We start from the raw sequence: 12,983 nt of genomic DNA, 5'->3' as shown, positions 1-12,983 counted from the left end.
CTATTGATTTAAATGCCAACCCAATTGTTGCAATAATAAAAGGTGATATATTGCTCACAGTTAGTACTCTTTCCAATAAACAAACAACATTGATACAAGACTGTATACAAAAACATCCACCTTCCTCTGTGATAGTCTATCTCAATAATAGACCAAAACAAAATGCAATGTTCATCTACTTCAAATCAAATGACCCAACACGGCATTGTTGGAGCCATTCTATTGTGTTCTTAGTGTATCTATCGTTTATTTACATTTAGTTTCTGCACCTCTGTAGTCATCTACCCCACCTAGCGTCCAAAGGCTGGTAGTGCACGTTGAGAGTGGGGGGCGGGGACTTTTGGAATCTCAGGTGGGATAATGAGCAGGAAGAGAAGGCCTAGGGATGTTTGGTGAAGGTGCCAGGTTATACATGTTTCTTTAAACCACATCAGTGTGAGAATTCAGTTATTTTTGAGTATTGGAATCTATCTTTTGATGTTTTCTTTAGATGCTTCAGATGCTAAAAAAGGAGGGATATGAGAACTGTGTGTAACTAGGAGGGATATGAGAACTGTGTGTGGAACTAGGAGGGATGTGAGGACTGTGTGTAACTAGGAGGGATATGAGGACTGTGTGTAACTAGGAGGGATATGAGGACTGTGTAACTAGGAGGGATATGAGGACTGTGTGTAACTAGGAGTGTGAGGTTTCTGTCCTTGCCTTCTCACTCGTTCTGTTCCTTTAACCACCCTCGCTTTGTTTTCATTCATTTTTTCTGTCAAGTATTTCAATTCCCTCGTTCACACGTTTCTCCCCGCTGACGTCATCTGAGACGTTGCTGATTGGTTCCCTCACTTCCCCACGCTTTTCAATCACATTCCCCAGCTGTCACTGCCTTTCAATCAATCGATCCCTCATTATTTATACCCCGTTTTCCCCACCCTAAGTTGTTGGTTCGTCTTGATTTGTCGCTGGATGTTTTTCCCCGTTGCTTCTGTTTCACTGTGCTATTCTCCAGGAATTCCTAGAAGCCTTCGCTTGGATACCTGCTCCGTGGCGCGCGCTCGCCTCCACTTGTTCCTGTTCCTTTACGCAGCTCGTCTGGGTGAGTTTTTCTAGATTGACTGTCTTGACCTATTTCCGATTTTCGTGTGTAAACCTTTACACTGAAGTCTACCACCTTTTTGTCAGACAGTCACTCACCCAGCCATTATCGTTTTTGCTCTTTCCTTTTTTGGAATAATATCTCGGGGATCTTCCACCTCCCACTGTGTATTGACACGAAGATATTATTTCACATTTGGACTGTGTTTGGATTTTTGCTCACTGTGTATTTACACGAAGATATTGTTTCACATTTGGACTGTGTTGGATTTTTGCTCACTGTGTATTTACACGAAGATAGTATTTCACAATTGGACGGTGTTTGGATTTTTGCTCACTGTGTGTTTACATGAAGATATTCACTTGGGCTGTTTTTTGGAATATTGCTCATCACTGTGTTGTTTAACACGAAGAATATAACACCCTGTCCTCCAGCTCGTTTTCAAGTCTGCTCTGTCACTGACCCGTTCCCTCTCTCCCTCTCTCGGTCTTGCACAACATCTGAGAGGTCCGCCGTGAGAATCTGCAGAGCGGTACAGAGGTCTGCTCCTGCTTCCCAAGACTACCCTTCCGGGAGAAGCTGCAGAGCAGCCGAACTTTGCCCCTTGTTCATTGTACCTGTTCTTATTGACCTGCTTTCCCTGTTTCACTTATTCCTATTATCAAATAAACAAGCCCTCGTATTTGGCAACTCTGAATCCAACTCTCTTGTGTCGTTAGCGTTTGGGGTCGGTGTCAAACCATAACATTACGAACCAACCATGACGACCCCAGCCGACACAGAGGGGGTCAGAACCGCACTTGCATATCAAGTCGAGTTGACCAGGGATCACGGTCTCCAACTTGAGCGGGCTGCGGCTGCGGTGCAGACCCTCAGGGACCAGGTCCTGCCTATGCAGGGTTCAATGGCCGCTATGGCGGGACAACAGTCCGAGATTCTCGCCCAGCTTAACTCGCTGGGCGACGCCGTTAATACTTTTCATCTCTCACACCCTTCAGGAACATTCCCCGCAGCCCCAGCAGATCTAGCACCTCGGGAACCCCTTCTCTCCGTCCCACGGCTGTTCGACGGTAATCCCGAGCAATGTGCCACATTCATCATGCAATGTGAGTTGGTTTTCCGTCATCAGCCAAGCCGTTTTTCTGCTCAGGGGTCCCGAGTGGCTTATATAACCAACCTACTTTCAGGCCATGCTGCCCAGTGGGTCACTTCCTCCTGGGCAATGGAAGCAGATTTTTTGTTCTCCTACCCAGACTTCGTGGCGGAGCTCCGCAGAGTGTTCCACCATCCAGCCCGAGGTCTGGACCCTGGAGCCCGGTTGGGGACCTTCCGACAAGGGAGCAGCAGGGTGACGGACTATGTCATGGAGTTTCGACTGGCGGCGGTGGAGAGTGGATGGAACGAACCTGCTCTTCGCCTAACCTTCATAAGGGGGCTCAGTGACGCAGTCCGGGACCAGCTCGCTACCAGGGAGGTGCCCGACTCCCTCGAGGAGCTGTTTAGCCTTGTCATCCGTATTGACGGACGCCTCCTGGAGAGAAGGCGCGAGAGGACCCGACTGTCACCTCCTGAAACACCCCGGACTCCTGGACGCCCCGACCCCAACACTACTGATGGTAACAGGCTTCCCCGTCCGGTGCGCGAGGAGGAACCCATGCAGCTGGGACGCTCTCATCTGAGCCAGGCGGAGCGTCAGGCAAGGCTCAGGTCCGGTCTCTGCCTCTACTGCGGAGGTGCGGGACATCGTATCGCCGACTGCCCTATCCGGCCAAAAGATCGGGCTCACCAGGACCCCGGGAGATCCTGGTGAGCCGTTTTTCCCATTCCCAGCGCCGCGCACCACCTGACCATCTGTTGAGCGTCACCCTGGCCTGGGGGGACCAACGTGCCACGGTGGAGGCCCTCATCGACTCTGGGGCAGACGAGAACTTCCTCGACTTCGAGTTTGCCACCCAAGCCAACATACCTCTTGAGGCCCTTGTGAGGCCCTTGGAGATCTTTTCGTTGGACCAACACCGCCTGGCCGACATCTCTCAACGGACCGGCCCAGTCTTGCTGACCATTGCTGGGAACCACGTAGAGAGGATCCAGTTCCTCATTACCCAATCCCCCCTTGTCCCGGTGGTCCTGGGTAGGCCCTGGCTCGCGCTGCACGAGCCCCACATCGCCTGGGCCTCCGGTACCATCAGGGGCTGGAGCTCCTCCTGTCACGCCCGCTGTCTACAGGCGGCGTCTTGTCCCCCGCCCCGGAGACCGGCTGGTGAGTTGCCCCCGGATCCCTCGTCCGTTCCTCCCGAGTACCACGACCTCATGGAGGTATTCAGTAAGACCAGGGCTCAGTCCCTTCCACCTCACCGCCCCTATGACTGCGCCATCAACCTCCGCCAAGGGGCTCCCCTTCCCGGCAGCCGCCTCTACAGTCTGACTGCCCCGGAGAAGAAGGCGATGGATCTCTACATCTCTGAGTCATTGGAAGCAGGACTCATTCGGCCTTCCTCCTCCCCGGTGGCGGCCGGGTTCTTCTTTGTTGGAAAGAAGGATGGGGACCTGCGACCCTGCATCGACTATCGTCAGCTCAACGAGATCACCATCAAGAACAAATACCCCCTACCTCTCATGAGCTCCACCTTCGAGCCACTGACCCAGGCCTCGTTCTTCACCAAGCTGGATCTCCGAAGTGCCTATCATCTTGTCCGTATCCGTGAGGGCGATGAATGGAAGACCGCCTTCAAGACCCCCAGGGGCCACTATGAGTACCTTGTGATGCCGTTCGGTCTCACCAACGCCCCGGCGGTATTCCAGGCACTCATGAACGATGTCCTCCGTGACATGCTGGAGGTGTTCGTGGTGGTGTACCTGGACGACATTCTTATCTTTTCCAGGACCCTCGAGGAACACATCCTGCATGTCCGCCGGGTGCTGGAGCGCCTCCTCCACAATCGGCTCTTCGTCAAGGCGGAGAAGTGCCGTTTCCACTCCAACTCCGTCGACTACCTGGGCTTCATCGTGGAGAAGGGCTTGACCCGAGCGGATCCTCGCAAGATCCAGGCTGTGGAGGATTGGCCGGAACCCACCACTCGGAAGGAGCTACAGAGTTTCCTCGGGTTCGCAAACTTCTACCGAAGGTTCATCCGGAACTACAGCCAAGTGGCGGAGCCTCTTACCAAGCTGACCTCCCCCGCTCTGCCGTTCGACTGGTCCCCAGCGGCATGCGCTGCGTTCCGCTCCCTCAAGAGAAGGTTCACTTCCGCTCCTATCCTGCTCCACCCTGACCCCAAGAGACAGTTCATCGTGGAGGTGGACGCCTCGGATTCTGGCCTGGGCGCTGTCCTATCCCAGCGTTCTCCTTCCGACCAGAAGGTACATCCTTGCGCCTTCTACTCGCGTCGCTTCCTCCCCGCCGAGAGGAACTACGACACCGGCAATCGGGAGCTACTGGCGGTCGTGGCGGCTCTGGAGGAGTGGCGTCATTGGCTAGAGGGTGCCGAGGAGCCTTTTACCATCTGGACGGACCACAAGAACCTAACGTTCATCCGCGCTTCCAGGCGCCTCAACGGTCGGCAGGCGAGATGGGCCAGTTTCCTCAGTCGGTTCGACTTCTCGCTGACCTTCCGCCCCGGTTCCCGCAACACGAAGGCCGACTCCCTGTCCCGGATGCACTCCAAGGGGGCTCCACCCTCTGAGGACCCATCTCCCATCATCCCGGAGGCCCGAGTGGTTGGAGCCATCACCTTGGGCATCGAGGGTGTGGTGAGGCGTGCCCTACGCTTCCAACGTGCTCCAAGCAACGTCCCTAGGAGCCGTCTCTTCGTCCCTGACTCTGTCCGGTCCCAGGTACTGCTGTGGGGCCATACCAGCCGGTTCGCCTGCCACCCAGGCGTCCATCGTACGTTCTCCTTCCTGGCTCGTCGTTTCTGGTGGCCCACCATGCGAAACGACGTCAAGGAGTTCGTATTGGCCTGCGCGGTCTGTGCCCGCAGCAAGGCCTCTCACCAGGCACCCTCCGGGCTCTTGCAGCCACTTCCCGTTCCAAGCCGTCCGTGGTCACATGTGGCGCTCAACTTCGTCACTGGACTACCCTCCTCCCAGGGGAACACCTGCCTTCTGACCGTGGTGGATCGATTCAGCAAGGGGGTCCACCTCGTGGCCCTCTCCAAGCTTCCCTCAGCAGCCGAGACGGCGGACCTCCTGACGCACCACGTGTTCCGCCTTCACGGCTTTCCCCAGGACATCGTCTCTGACCGGGGGCCCCAGTTCACCTCCCAGGTATGGCGGGCTTTCTGCAAGGGATTGGGGGCAACGGTCAGTCTCTCCTCTGGCTACCATCCCCAGACAAACGGGCAGACGGAGAGGATGAACCAGAGCGTGGAGTCTGCTCTTCGGTGTGTGGCAGCCGAGAGGCCGGCATCCTGGAGTCGTTTCCTTCCCTGGGTTGAATACTCGATCAACTCAATGGTCAGTTCCGCCACCGGCCTCTCCCCTTTTGAGGCCTCCCTAGGCTACCAGCCCCCTCTTTTTCCCGCACTGGAGACGGAAGTGGCAGTTCCCTCCGTGCAGGTCCACCTCGACCGCTGCCGTCGCGTTTGGGAGATCACCAGGACCGCGCTGCTCCGGACATCTGAGCGCGCCTGTCGTGGTGCCGACCGGCGCCGGGTTCCCGCGCCGACTTACCGCCCTGGGCAGAGGGTGTGGCTCTCCGCGAAGGACCTCCCGCTACGGTCCTCGGCCAAGAAGCTCAACCCTCGCTTCGTCGGTCCTTTCGAGGTCCTGAAGGTACTCAGTCCGGCGGCCCTGCGCCTGAAGCTTCCTGCATCCATGCACATCCACCCCGTGTTCCATGTCTCCCGGGTTAAGCCCGTCTCCCTCAGTCCCCTTATGCCTCCGGCTCCTGATCCGCCGCCTCCTGTGCTAGTGGATGGTCACCCCCAGTGGCAGGTCCGCCGGTTGATGGGCGTTCGTCGGCGGGGCCGGGGATTCCAATACCTGGTGGACTGGGAGGGTTACGGCCCTGAGGAGCGTAGCTGGGTCTCCCGGCAGCTCATCGTGGATCCCGGCTTGATCACCGACTTCCATCGGGCCCATCCTGACGAGCCGGGTCGGCCTGGTCGCCGGGCGGCTCCCGTTGAGGGGGGGGTACTGTGAGGTTTCTGTCCTTGCCTTCTCACTCGTTCTGTTCCTTTAACCACCCTCGCTTTGTTTTCATTCATTTTTTCTGTCAAGTATTTCAATTCCCTCGTTCACACGTTTCTCCCCGCTGACGTCATCTGAGACGTCGCTGATTGGTTCCCTCACTTCCCCACGCTTTTCAATCACATTCCCCAGCTGTCACTGCCTTTCAATCAATCGATCCCTCATTATTTATACCCCGTTTTCCCCACCCTAAGTTGTTGGTTCGTCTTGATTTGTCGCTGGATGTTTTTCCCCGTTGCTTCTGTTTCACTGTGCTATTCTCCAGGAATTCCTAGAAGCCTTCGCTTGGATACCTGCTCCGTGGCGCGCGCTCGCCTCCACTTGTTCCTGTTCCTTTACGCAGCTCGTCTGGGTGAGTTTTTCTAGATTGACTGTCTTGACCTATTTCCGATTTTCGTGTGTAAACCTTTACACTGAAGTCTACCACCTTTTTGTCAGACAGTCACTCACCCAGCCATTATCGTTTTTGCTCTTTCCTTTTTTGGAATAATATCTCGGGGATCTTCCACCTCCCACTGTGTATTGACACGAAGATATTATTTCACATTTGGACTGTGTTTGGATTTTTGCTCACTGTGTATTTACACGAAGATATTGTTTCACATTTGGACTGTGTTGGATTTTTGCTCACTGTGTATTTACACGAAGATAGTATTTCACAATTGGACGGTGTTTGGATTTTTGCTCACTGTGTGTTTACATGAAGATATTCACTTGGGCTGTTTTTTGGAATATTGCTCATCACTGTGTTGTTTAACACGAAGAATATAACACCCTGTCCTCCAGCTCGTTTTCAAGTCTGCTCTGTCACTGACCCGTTCCCTCTCTCCCTCTCTCGGTCTTGCACAACATCTGAGAGGTCCGCCGTGAGAATCTGCAGAGCGGTACAGAGGTCTGCTCCTGCTTCCCAAGACTACCCTTCCGGGAGAAGCTGCAGAGCAGCCGAACTTTGCCCCTTGTTCATTGTACCTGTTTCTTGTTGACCTGCTTTCCCTGTTTCACTTATTCTAGTCACCAAATAAACAAGCCCTTGTATTTGGCAACTCTGAATCCAACTCTCTTGTGTCGTTGCGTTTGGGGTCGGTGTCAAACCATAACAAGGAGGGATATGAGGACTGTGTGTAACTAGGAGGGATATGAGGACTGTGTGTAACTAGGAGGGATATGAGGACTGTGTGTAACTAGGAGGGATATGAGGACTGTGTGTAACTAGGAGGGATATGAGAACTGTGTGTAACTAGGAGGGATATGAGGACTGTGTGTAACTAGGAGGGATATGAGGACTGTGTGTAACTAGGAGAGATATGAGAACTGTGTGTAACTAGGAGGGATATGAGAACTGTGTGTATGTGTAACTAGGAGGGATATGAGGACTGTTTGTAACTAGGAGAGATATGAGAACTGTGTGTAACTAGGAGGGATATGAGAACTGTGTGTATGTGTAACTAGGAGGGATATGCGAAAAGACAAATTCCAAGTACGGTACATCGACAATCTTCTTCTTCTACACAAACACAACTCGGAGTTCAGGGAAGGACCGAGAAGTTCTCTCTCTCTCTCTCTCTCTCTCTCTCTCTCTCTCTCTCTCTCTCTCTCTCTCTCTCTCTCTCTCTCTCTCTCTCTCTCTCTCTCTCTCTCTCTCTCTCTCTCTCTCTCTCTCTCTCTCTCTCTCTCTCTCCAGAGGAGGAATGCACACATGCACACATGACAATCTGTATATTCAAAGCCATGCCCCCAAGATGAGTTAACCATGAACACCCAAGCTATGGAACCAGTTTCCCCTGGAGATCCGATCCGCCCCCTCGCTGGAGACATTTAAGGCCCGTCTAAAAACCCACTTCTATTCCCTGGCCTTCAATAAACCCTGATTCTCCCCACACCCTAACTCACACACTCCCATGAAATTTTATCCTGCCCCCTCCCTCTTGTATCTCTTCTTATGCTCCTCTGTCCCCTGTGTGCTACTGTACTTTGTGCTCCTCTATCCGTGTGTTGTCCTACTGTCCTACTCTCTGAATGTACTGTCTTGTCCTGCTGTGCCTTTTTGTATTTTTGTATTTGTGTATTTTATATTAGGACATTGATTTTAAGCTTTGATTGTACAGCACTTTGGTTGGCTCTTGTGCTTTTAAACGTGCTATATAAATAAATTACTGGACTTGACTTGACTTAACACACAAGTCTTTGAGTGGAGGGGTTCTTTAAAGACAGATTCATGAGTCATAATGAAGAACAATGTTCTCTATGGAGAAACCATGACACTCCCCTGACAAAAGTAGTTTCAAATGAAAACGGCTGGATGTCATTTTGCCAAATCAGCATGGCTGATTTAGAGTAGACTACTTAGAGTACTTAGAGTAGACGACAGAGTACAGCAACTTGCAATGGGCCTGGTCTACAAGATACACTATACGACCGGGGTGCCCATGTACATGTCAAAATACTTCCCAAAGGTCAGTGAATACCACAACCACTACACCAGAGGAAGCTCAACAAATCATGTTAAACCCAGATTCGGCTCAAACAAGGGACTAAACATGTTTCGCAAATTATGCCACAACAATGTGGAACGCCCTACCCAAAGCTGTAAAGGAATGTGAATCCCTGCCCACATTCAAAACCACTCTTAAAGAGCACCTACGGGAGGCTGCAATTCGAAACTGGCCACCGTAAATGCCCAAAACCCCCACCACCTCCTAATAGACAGTCTCCTCACCACTGCATGTATATATTCTCTCCCCGCCGTATGTATATCTCTCTCCCACCCACCCACCCCCTCCTAATGTACAGTCCCCTCCCCATCATATGTATATACTCTGTCAGGATCTAGGGGTAACAGTACTGTATATTTGAATACCGTTTATGTCACAAATGTATCAGTACTAAATACCTATATGTCCCTATGCCATAAATGTCATGTATGTTGTGTATGTCATAAATGTCTATATGAATTGAAAATGGGGGACCCTGATGGAAACAAGACAAATGTCTTTCTCTGGTCTGCATCCCCTTAACAATTGTATGTATTGAGCCGTACTGTATTGTACCCATTCTGCAATCTGTTAAATAAAGTTTTCATTCATTCATTCATTCATTCATTATCCATTCATTCATTCATTCATTCATTCATTCATTCATTCATTCATTCATTCATTTCATTCATTCATTCTGTCTTTCACATTTTACATTATCTAGCTTTGGCATGGATTGATTGTTTAGATCGCTGGCATGGCTAACAAATGCAAATATATTGTAGTCTGCCCCGTTGTTCTGACCAGGATTACGCTCCCTTTTGCCCCTGTGATGCGTCTGACGTATACAGCGAACAGGCCTGTAGGTGTGTGTGATACAAACGATTTATCAAGGCAGTTGACTCAGTCTCCCAGTCTCCCAGTCTCTCTCTCCAGAGGAATGTGAAAACGGCTCCCTGGGGACTTAGTATTGCACACATGACAATCAGTATATTCAAAGCCATGCCCCCAAGAGCAGTTAACCATGAACAGTCTTTGAGTGGAGGGGGTCTTTAAAGACAGATTCATGAGTCATAATCAATAACAACGTGGAGGACTGCTAAAGAAGAACAGCTACCCCAGGGCAGGAGGACATTATTCAAGAGCCTTCTTCTCAGACAAGTATCCACAAGAGTAACTTAAGCGTCAAGCTGCTGCAACCCTTATTTAAGGAACTGCCATTGCTCGGATGAGAACCAGGCATTATTGTCAAAGAGGCATTATTGACAATCTCAAGCATCAATAAAGGACTTATACCAACTTCCCAGTGTGTGGACTGAGGGGATCTTCAAGATGACCCCTAAAACAGGTTTGTATCTTTCTGTAACTATTTTCTTTTTAGTTTGTTTAGTCAGATTTGAAAAACAACGAAACCTTCATGCATGCACACACATGGTCACACGTTCCTGGGATTGAGACTGGAGAACAACCTTGTGTCCACTCGCCCGCAGGGTTAGGGTCCAGGAACATCTGTGTGTGCCCTCTCTCAATAATGCTTTGAAACGGAAGATGTTTAAAATATCAAGTCAAGATGATATGCTGGCCAGTTTGCCCCTCTTATCTGATTGAATATGAGCAATCATCCAGTAATACAAATGGTAAATGGTAAATGGCATTTATACAGCAGCTTTTATCCAAAGCGCTTTACAATATGTTCATCACATTTGTACCCACTCACTCACACATTCACACACCGACGGCGGAGGCGACCACGCAAGGTGCCAACCTGCTCATCGGGAGCAATTAGGGGTTAAGTGTCTTGCTCAAGGACACTTCGACACGCTGCCCGGGAGGAGCGGGAATCGAACCAGGAACCACCGGATAACCAGACGACTGCTCCACCTACCGAGCCACTAAACTATTTATATCAAGTTTCACAGCGTAGAATGCACTGTTAACCCTGTGTGGAACACCGCTGAGCCTTATTTCACTTCAAAGGAGGTGGGCTTCCTGCGTCACGCCCTCCGCTCTGCCCAGGTGCCGCGCCTCGCCCTCCGCTCTGCCCAGGTGCCATGCCTCGCCCTCCGCTCTGCCCAGGTGCCATGCCTCACCTGAACCCACCTCTTTTTAGAGAGACGCTTCTTTTGGCTCGGCTCCCAAGTCGCTCCTCGGATTTTCTGTTGCTTAAATTAATTTATGACCAAAAAGTTTAATGATGTGTCAAAATAATTACTAATGTAAAAAAAATAAACATAAATTATATAAAATGTTTTTAAATTTTATTTACATACTCAACATACAGCAGAGTGGTGTGTTCTCTCTCTCTCTCTCTCTCTCTCTCTCTCTCTCTCTCTCTCTCTCTCTCTCTCTCTCTCTCTCTCTCCGTGCTCTCTCTCTCTCTCTCTCTCTCTCTCTCTCTCTCTGTGTTCTCTCTCTCTCTCTCCGTGCTCTCTCTCTCTCCGTGCTCTCTCTCTCCGTGCTCTCTCTCTCTCTCGTCTCCCTCCCGCCTCCTGTTCCTATTGGCTCACTGAGCTGTGTGTGTCTGTAACCCCTCCCCGTATGATAGCCCCGCCCCCTTCTGCTCAGCGTGGACACAGACACTATCTGACCAATCAAGTGCGGTTTTATCATTAAACATTAAAAAACATTTTTAAATGATCGGCTCCCGTCGTTCACGTCAAAGAGCCGTCTCTAACCCTTTCACTAACCCATGCCTTTATCTCCTCAAGACTGGACTACTGTAACGGACTCTTCATCAGGATTCCTGGCAAGAGCATCCAAAAGCTGCAATACATCCAGAACAGCGCTGCCAGGATCCTGAGGAGAGTCCGTAAACACGATCACATAACCCCCATCCTTCACTCACTACACTGGCTCCCCGTCTCATCCCGGATCAATTACAAAGTTCTGATGCTCACCCATAACTGCATAAACGGACACGCACCCCTCTACCTTCAGGAACTCATCACTCCACAATCCTTCACCCGCACCCTCAGATCCGCAGGTAGCCTGCTCCTTCAGGTCCCCAGTACCCGGCTCTGCACCCTGGGGGACCCTCAGATCCGCAGGTAGCCTGCTCCTTCAGGTCCCCAGTACCCGGCTCTGCACCCTGGGGGACCCTCAGATCCGCAGGTAGCTTGCTCCTTCAGGTCCCCAGTACCCGGCTCTGCACCCTGGGGGACCCTCAGACCTGCAGGTAGCTTGCTCCTTCAGGTCCCCAATACCCGGCTCTGCACCCTGGGGGACCCAGCCTTCTGCACGGCTGCACCACGCCTGTGGAACAGCCTCCCCATCCAGCTGAGGGCACCACAGAGCCTGGACTCTTTCAAAGCAGGCCTGAAAACCTACCTGTTCAAAAAGGCCTTTGACTGTTAGCTTTTTATTTAAATTTTATTGCGCTTTGTTTTTAAATTGTCTGTTTATACTATGTTTTTAATTAACTATGTTCTATTTTTATTCTGTATTTTATTTTATTTGTTTTACTAATAACTATTTTATTCTATTTTTTTTAACTGTTTTAACCATGTAGTGTAGCACTTTGGGATCCCAGCGAACAAAAAGTGCATTACAAATCCAATCTATTATTATTATTATTATTATTATTATTATTATTATTATTATTATTATTATTATTATTATTATTATTATTATTATTATTATTATTATTATTATTATTATTATTATTATTATTATTATTATTATTATTATTATTATTATTATTATTATTATTATTATTATTATTATTATTATTATTATTATTCACTGCCACACAACAGCAGGTTAACCCTTTCACTGCGACAATTCACAGAAGGTTAACCCTTTCACTGCCACACTACAGAAGGTTAACCCTTTCACTGCCACACGACAGTCGGTTAATCCTTTACTGTGACAATAACCATAACCCTAACCAAACCAACACATCACTAGAGCACAGTATCTCCACATGTCTGAACGTGTCTAACCATAACCCTAACCCTAACCATAACCATAACCATAACCATAACCCTAACCAAACCAACACATCACAGTATCTCCACATGTCTGAGCGCGTCTAACCCTAACCCTAACCCTAACCATAACCATAACCATAACCATAACCCTAACCAAACCAACACATCACAGTATCTCCACATGTCTGAGCGCGTCTAACCCTAACCCTAACCCTAACCATAACCATAACCATAACCATAACCCTAACCAAACCAACACATCACAGTATCTCCACATGTCTGAGCGCGTCTAACCCTAACCCTAAC

General features: G+C 50.0%; 1 protein-coding gene across 1 annotated transcript in view; it reads left to right on the top strand.

Moving 5' to 3' along the window:
• Positions 1-10,842, top strand: part of LOC311244783 (hyaluronidase-4-like) — a gene marked incomplete at both ends in the record, with an annotated part of 92,679 nt that extends 81,837 nt beyond the window's left edge. The window contains one exon of the mRNA XM_084334470.1: positions 10,726-10,842. Within this exon, the coding sequence (XP_084190596.1) occupies positions 10,726-10,842 (117 nt within the window). The remainder of the gene's footprint in view (positions 1-10,725) is intronic.
• Between the last annotated feature and the right edge of the window lie 2,141 nt (positions 10,843-12,983).

The sequence above is a fragment of the Notolepis coatsorum genome (assembly GCF_963971535.1).
Source record: "Notolepis coatsorum genome assembly, chromosome: 18".
NCBI lineage: Eukaryota > Metazoa > Chordata > Actinopteri > Aulopiformes > Paralepididae > Notolepis > Notolepis coatsorum.
Note: the sequence above shows the minus strand (reverse complement) of the source record. Positions and strands in the feature narration are given on the sequence as shown.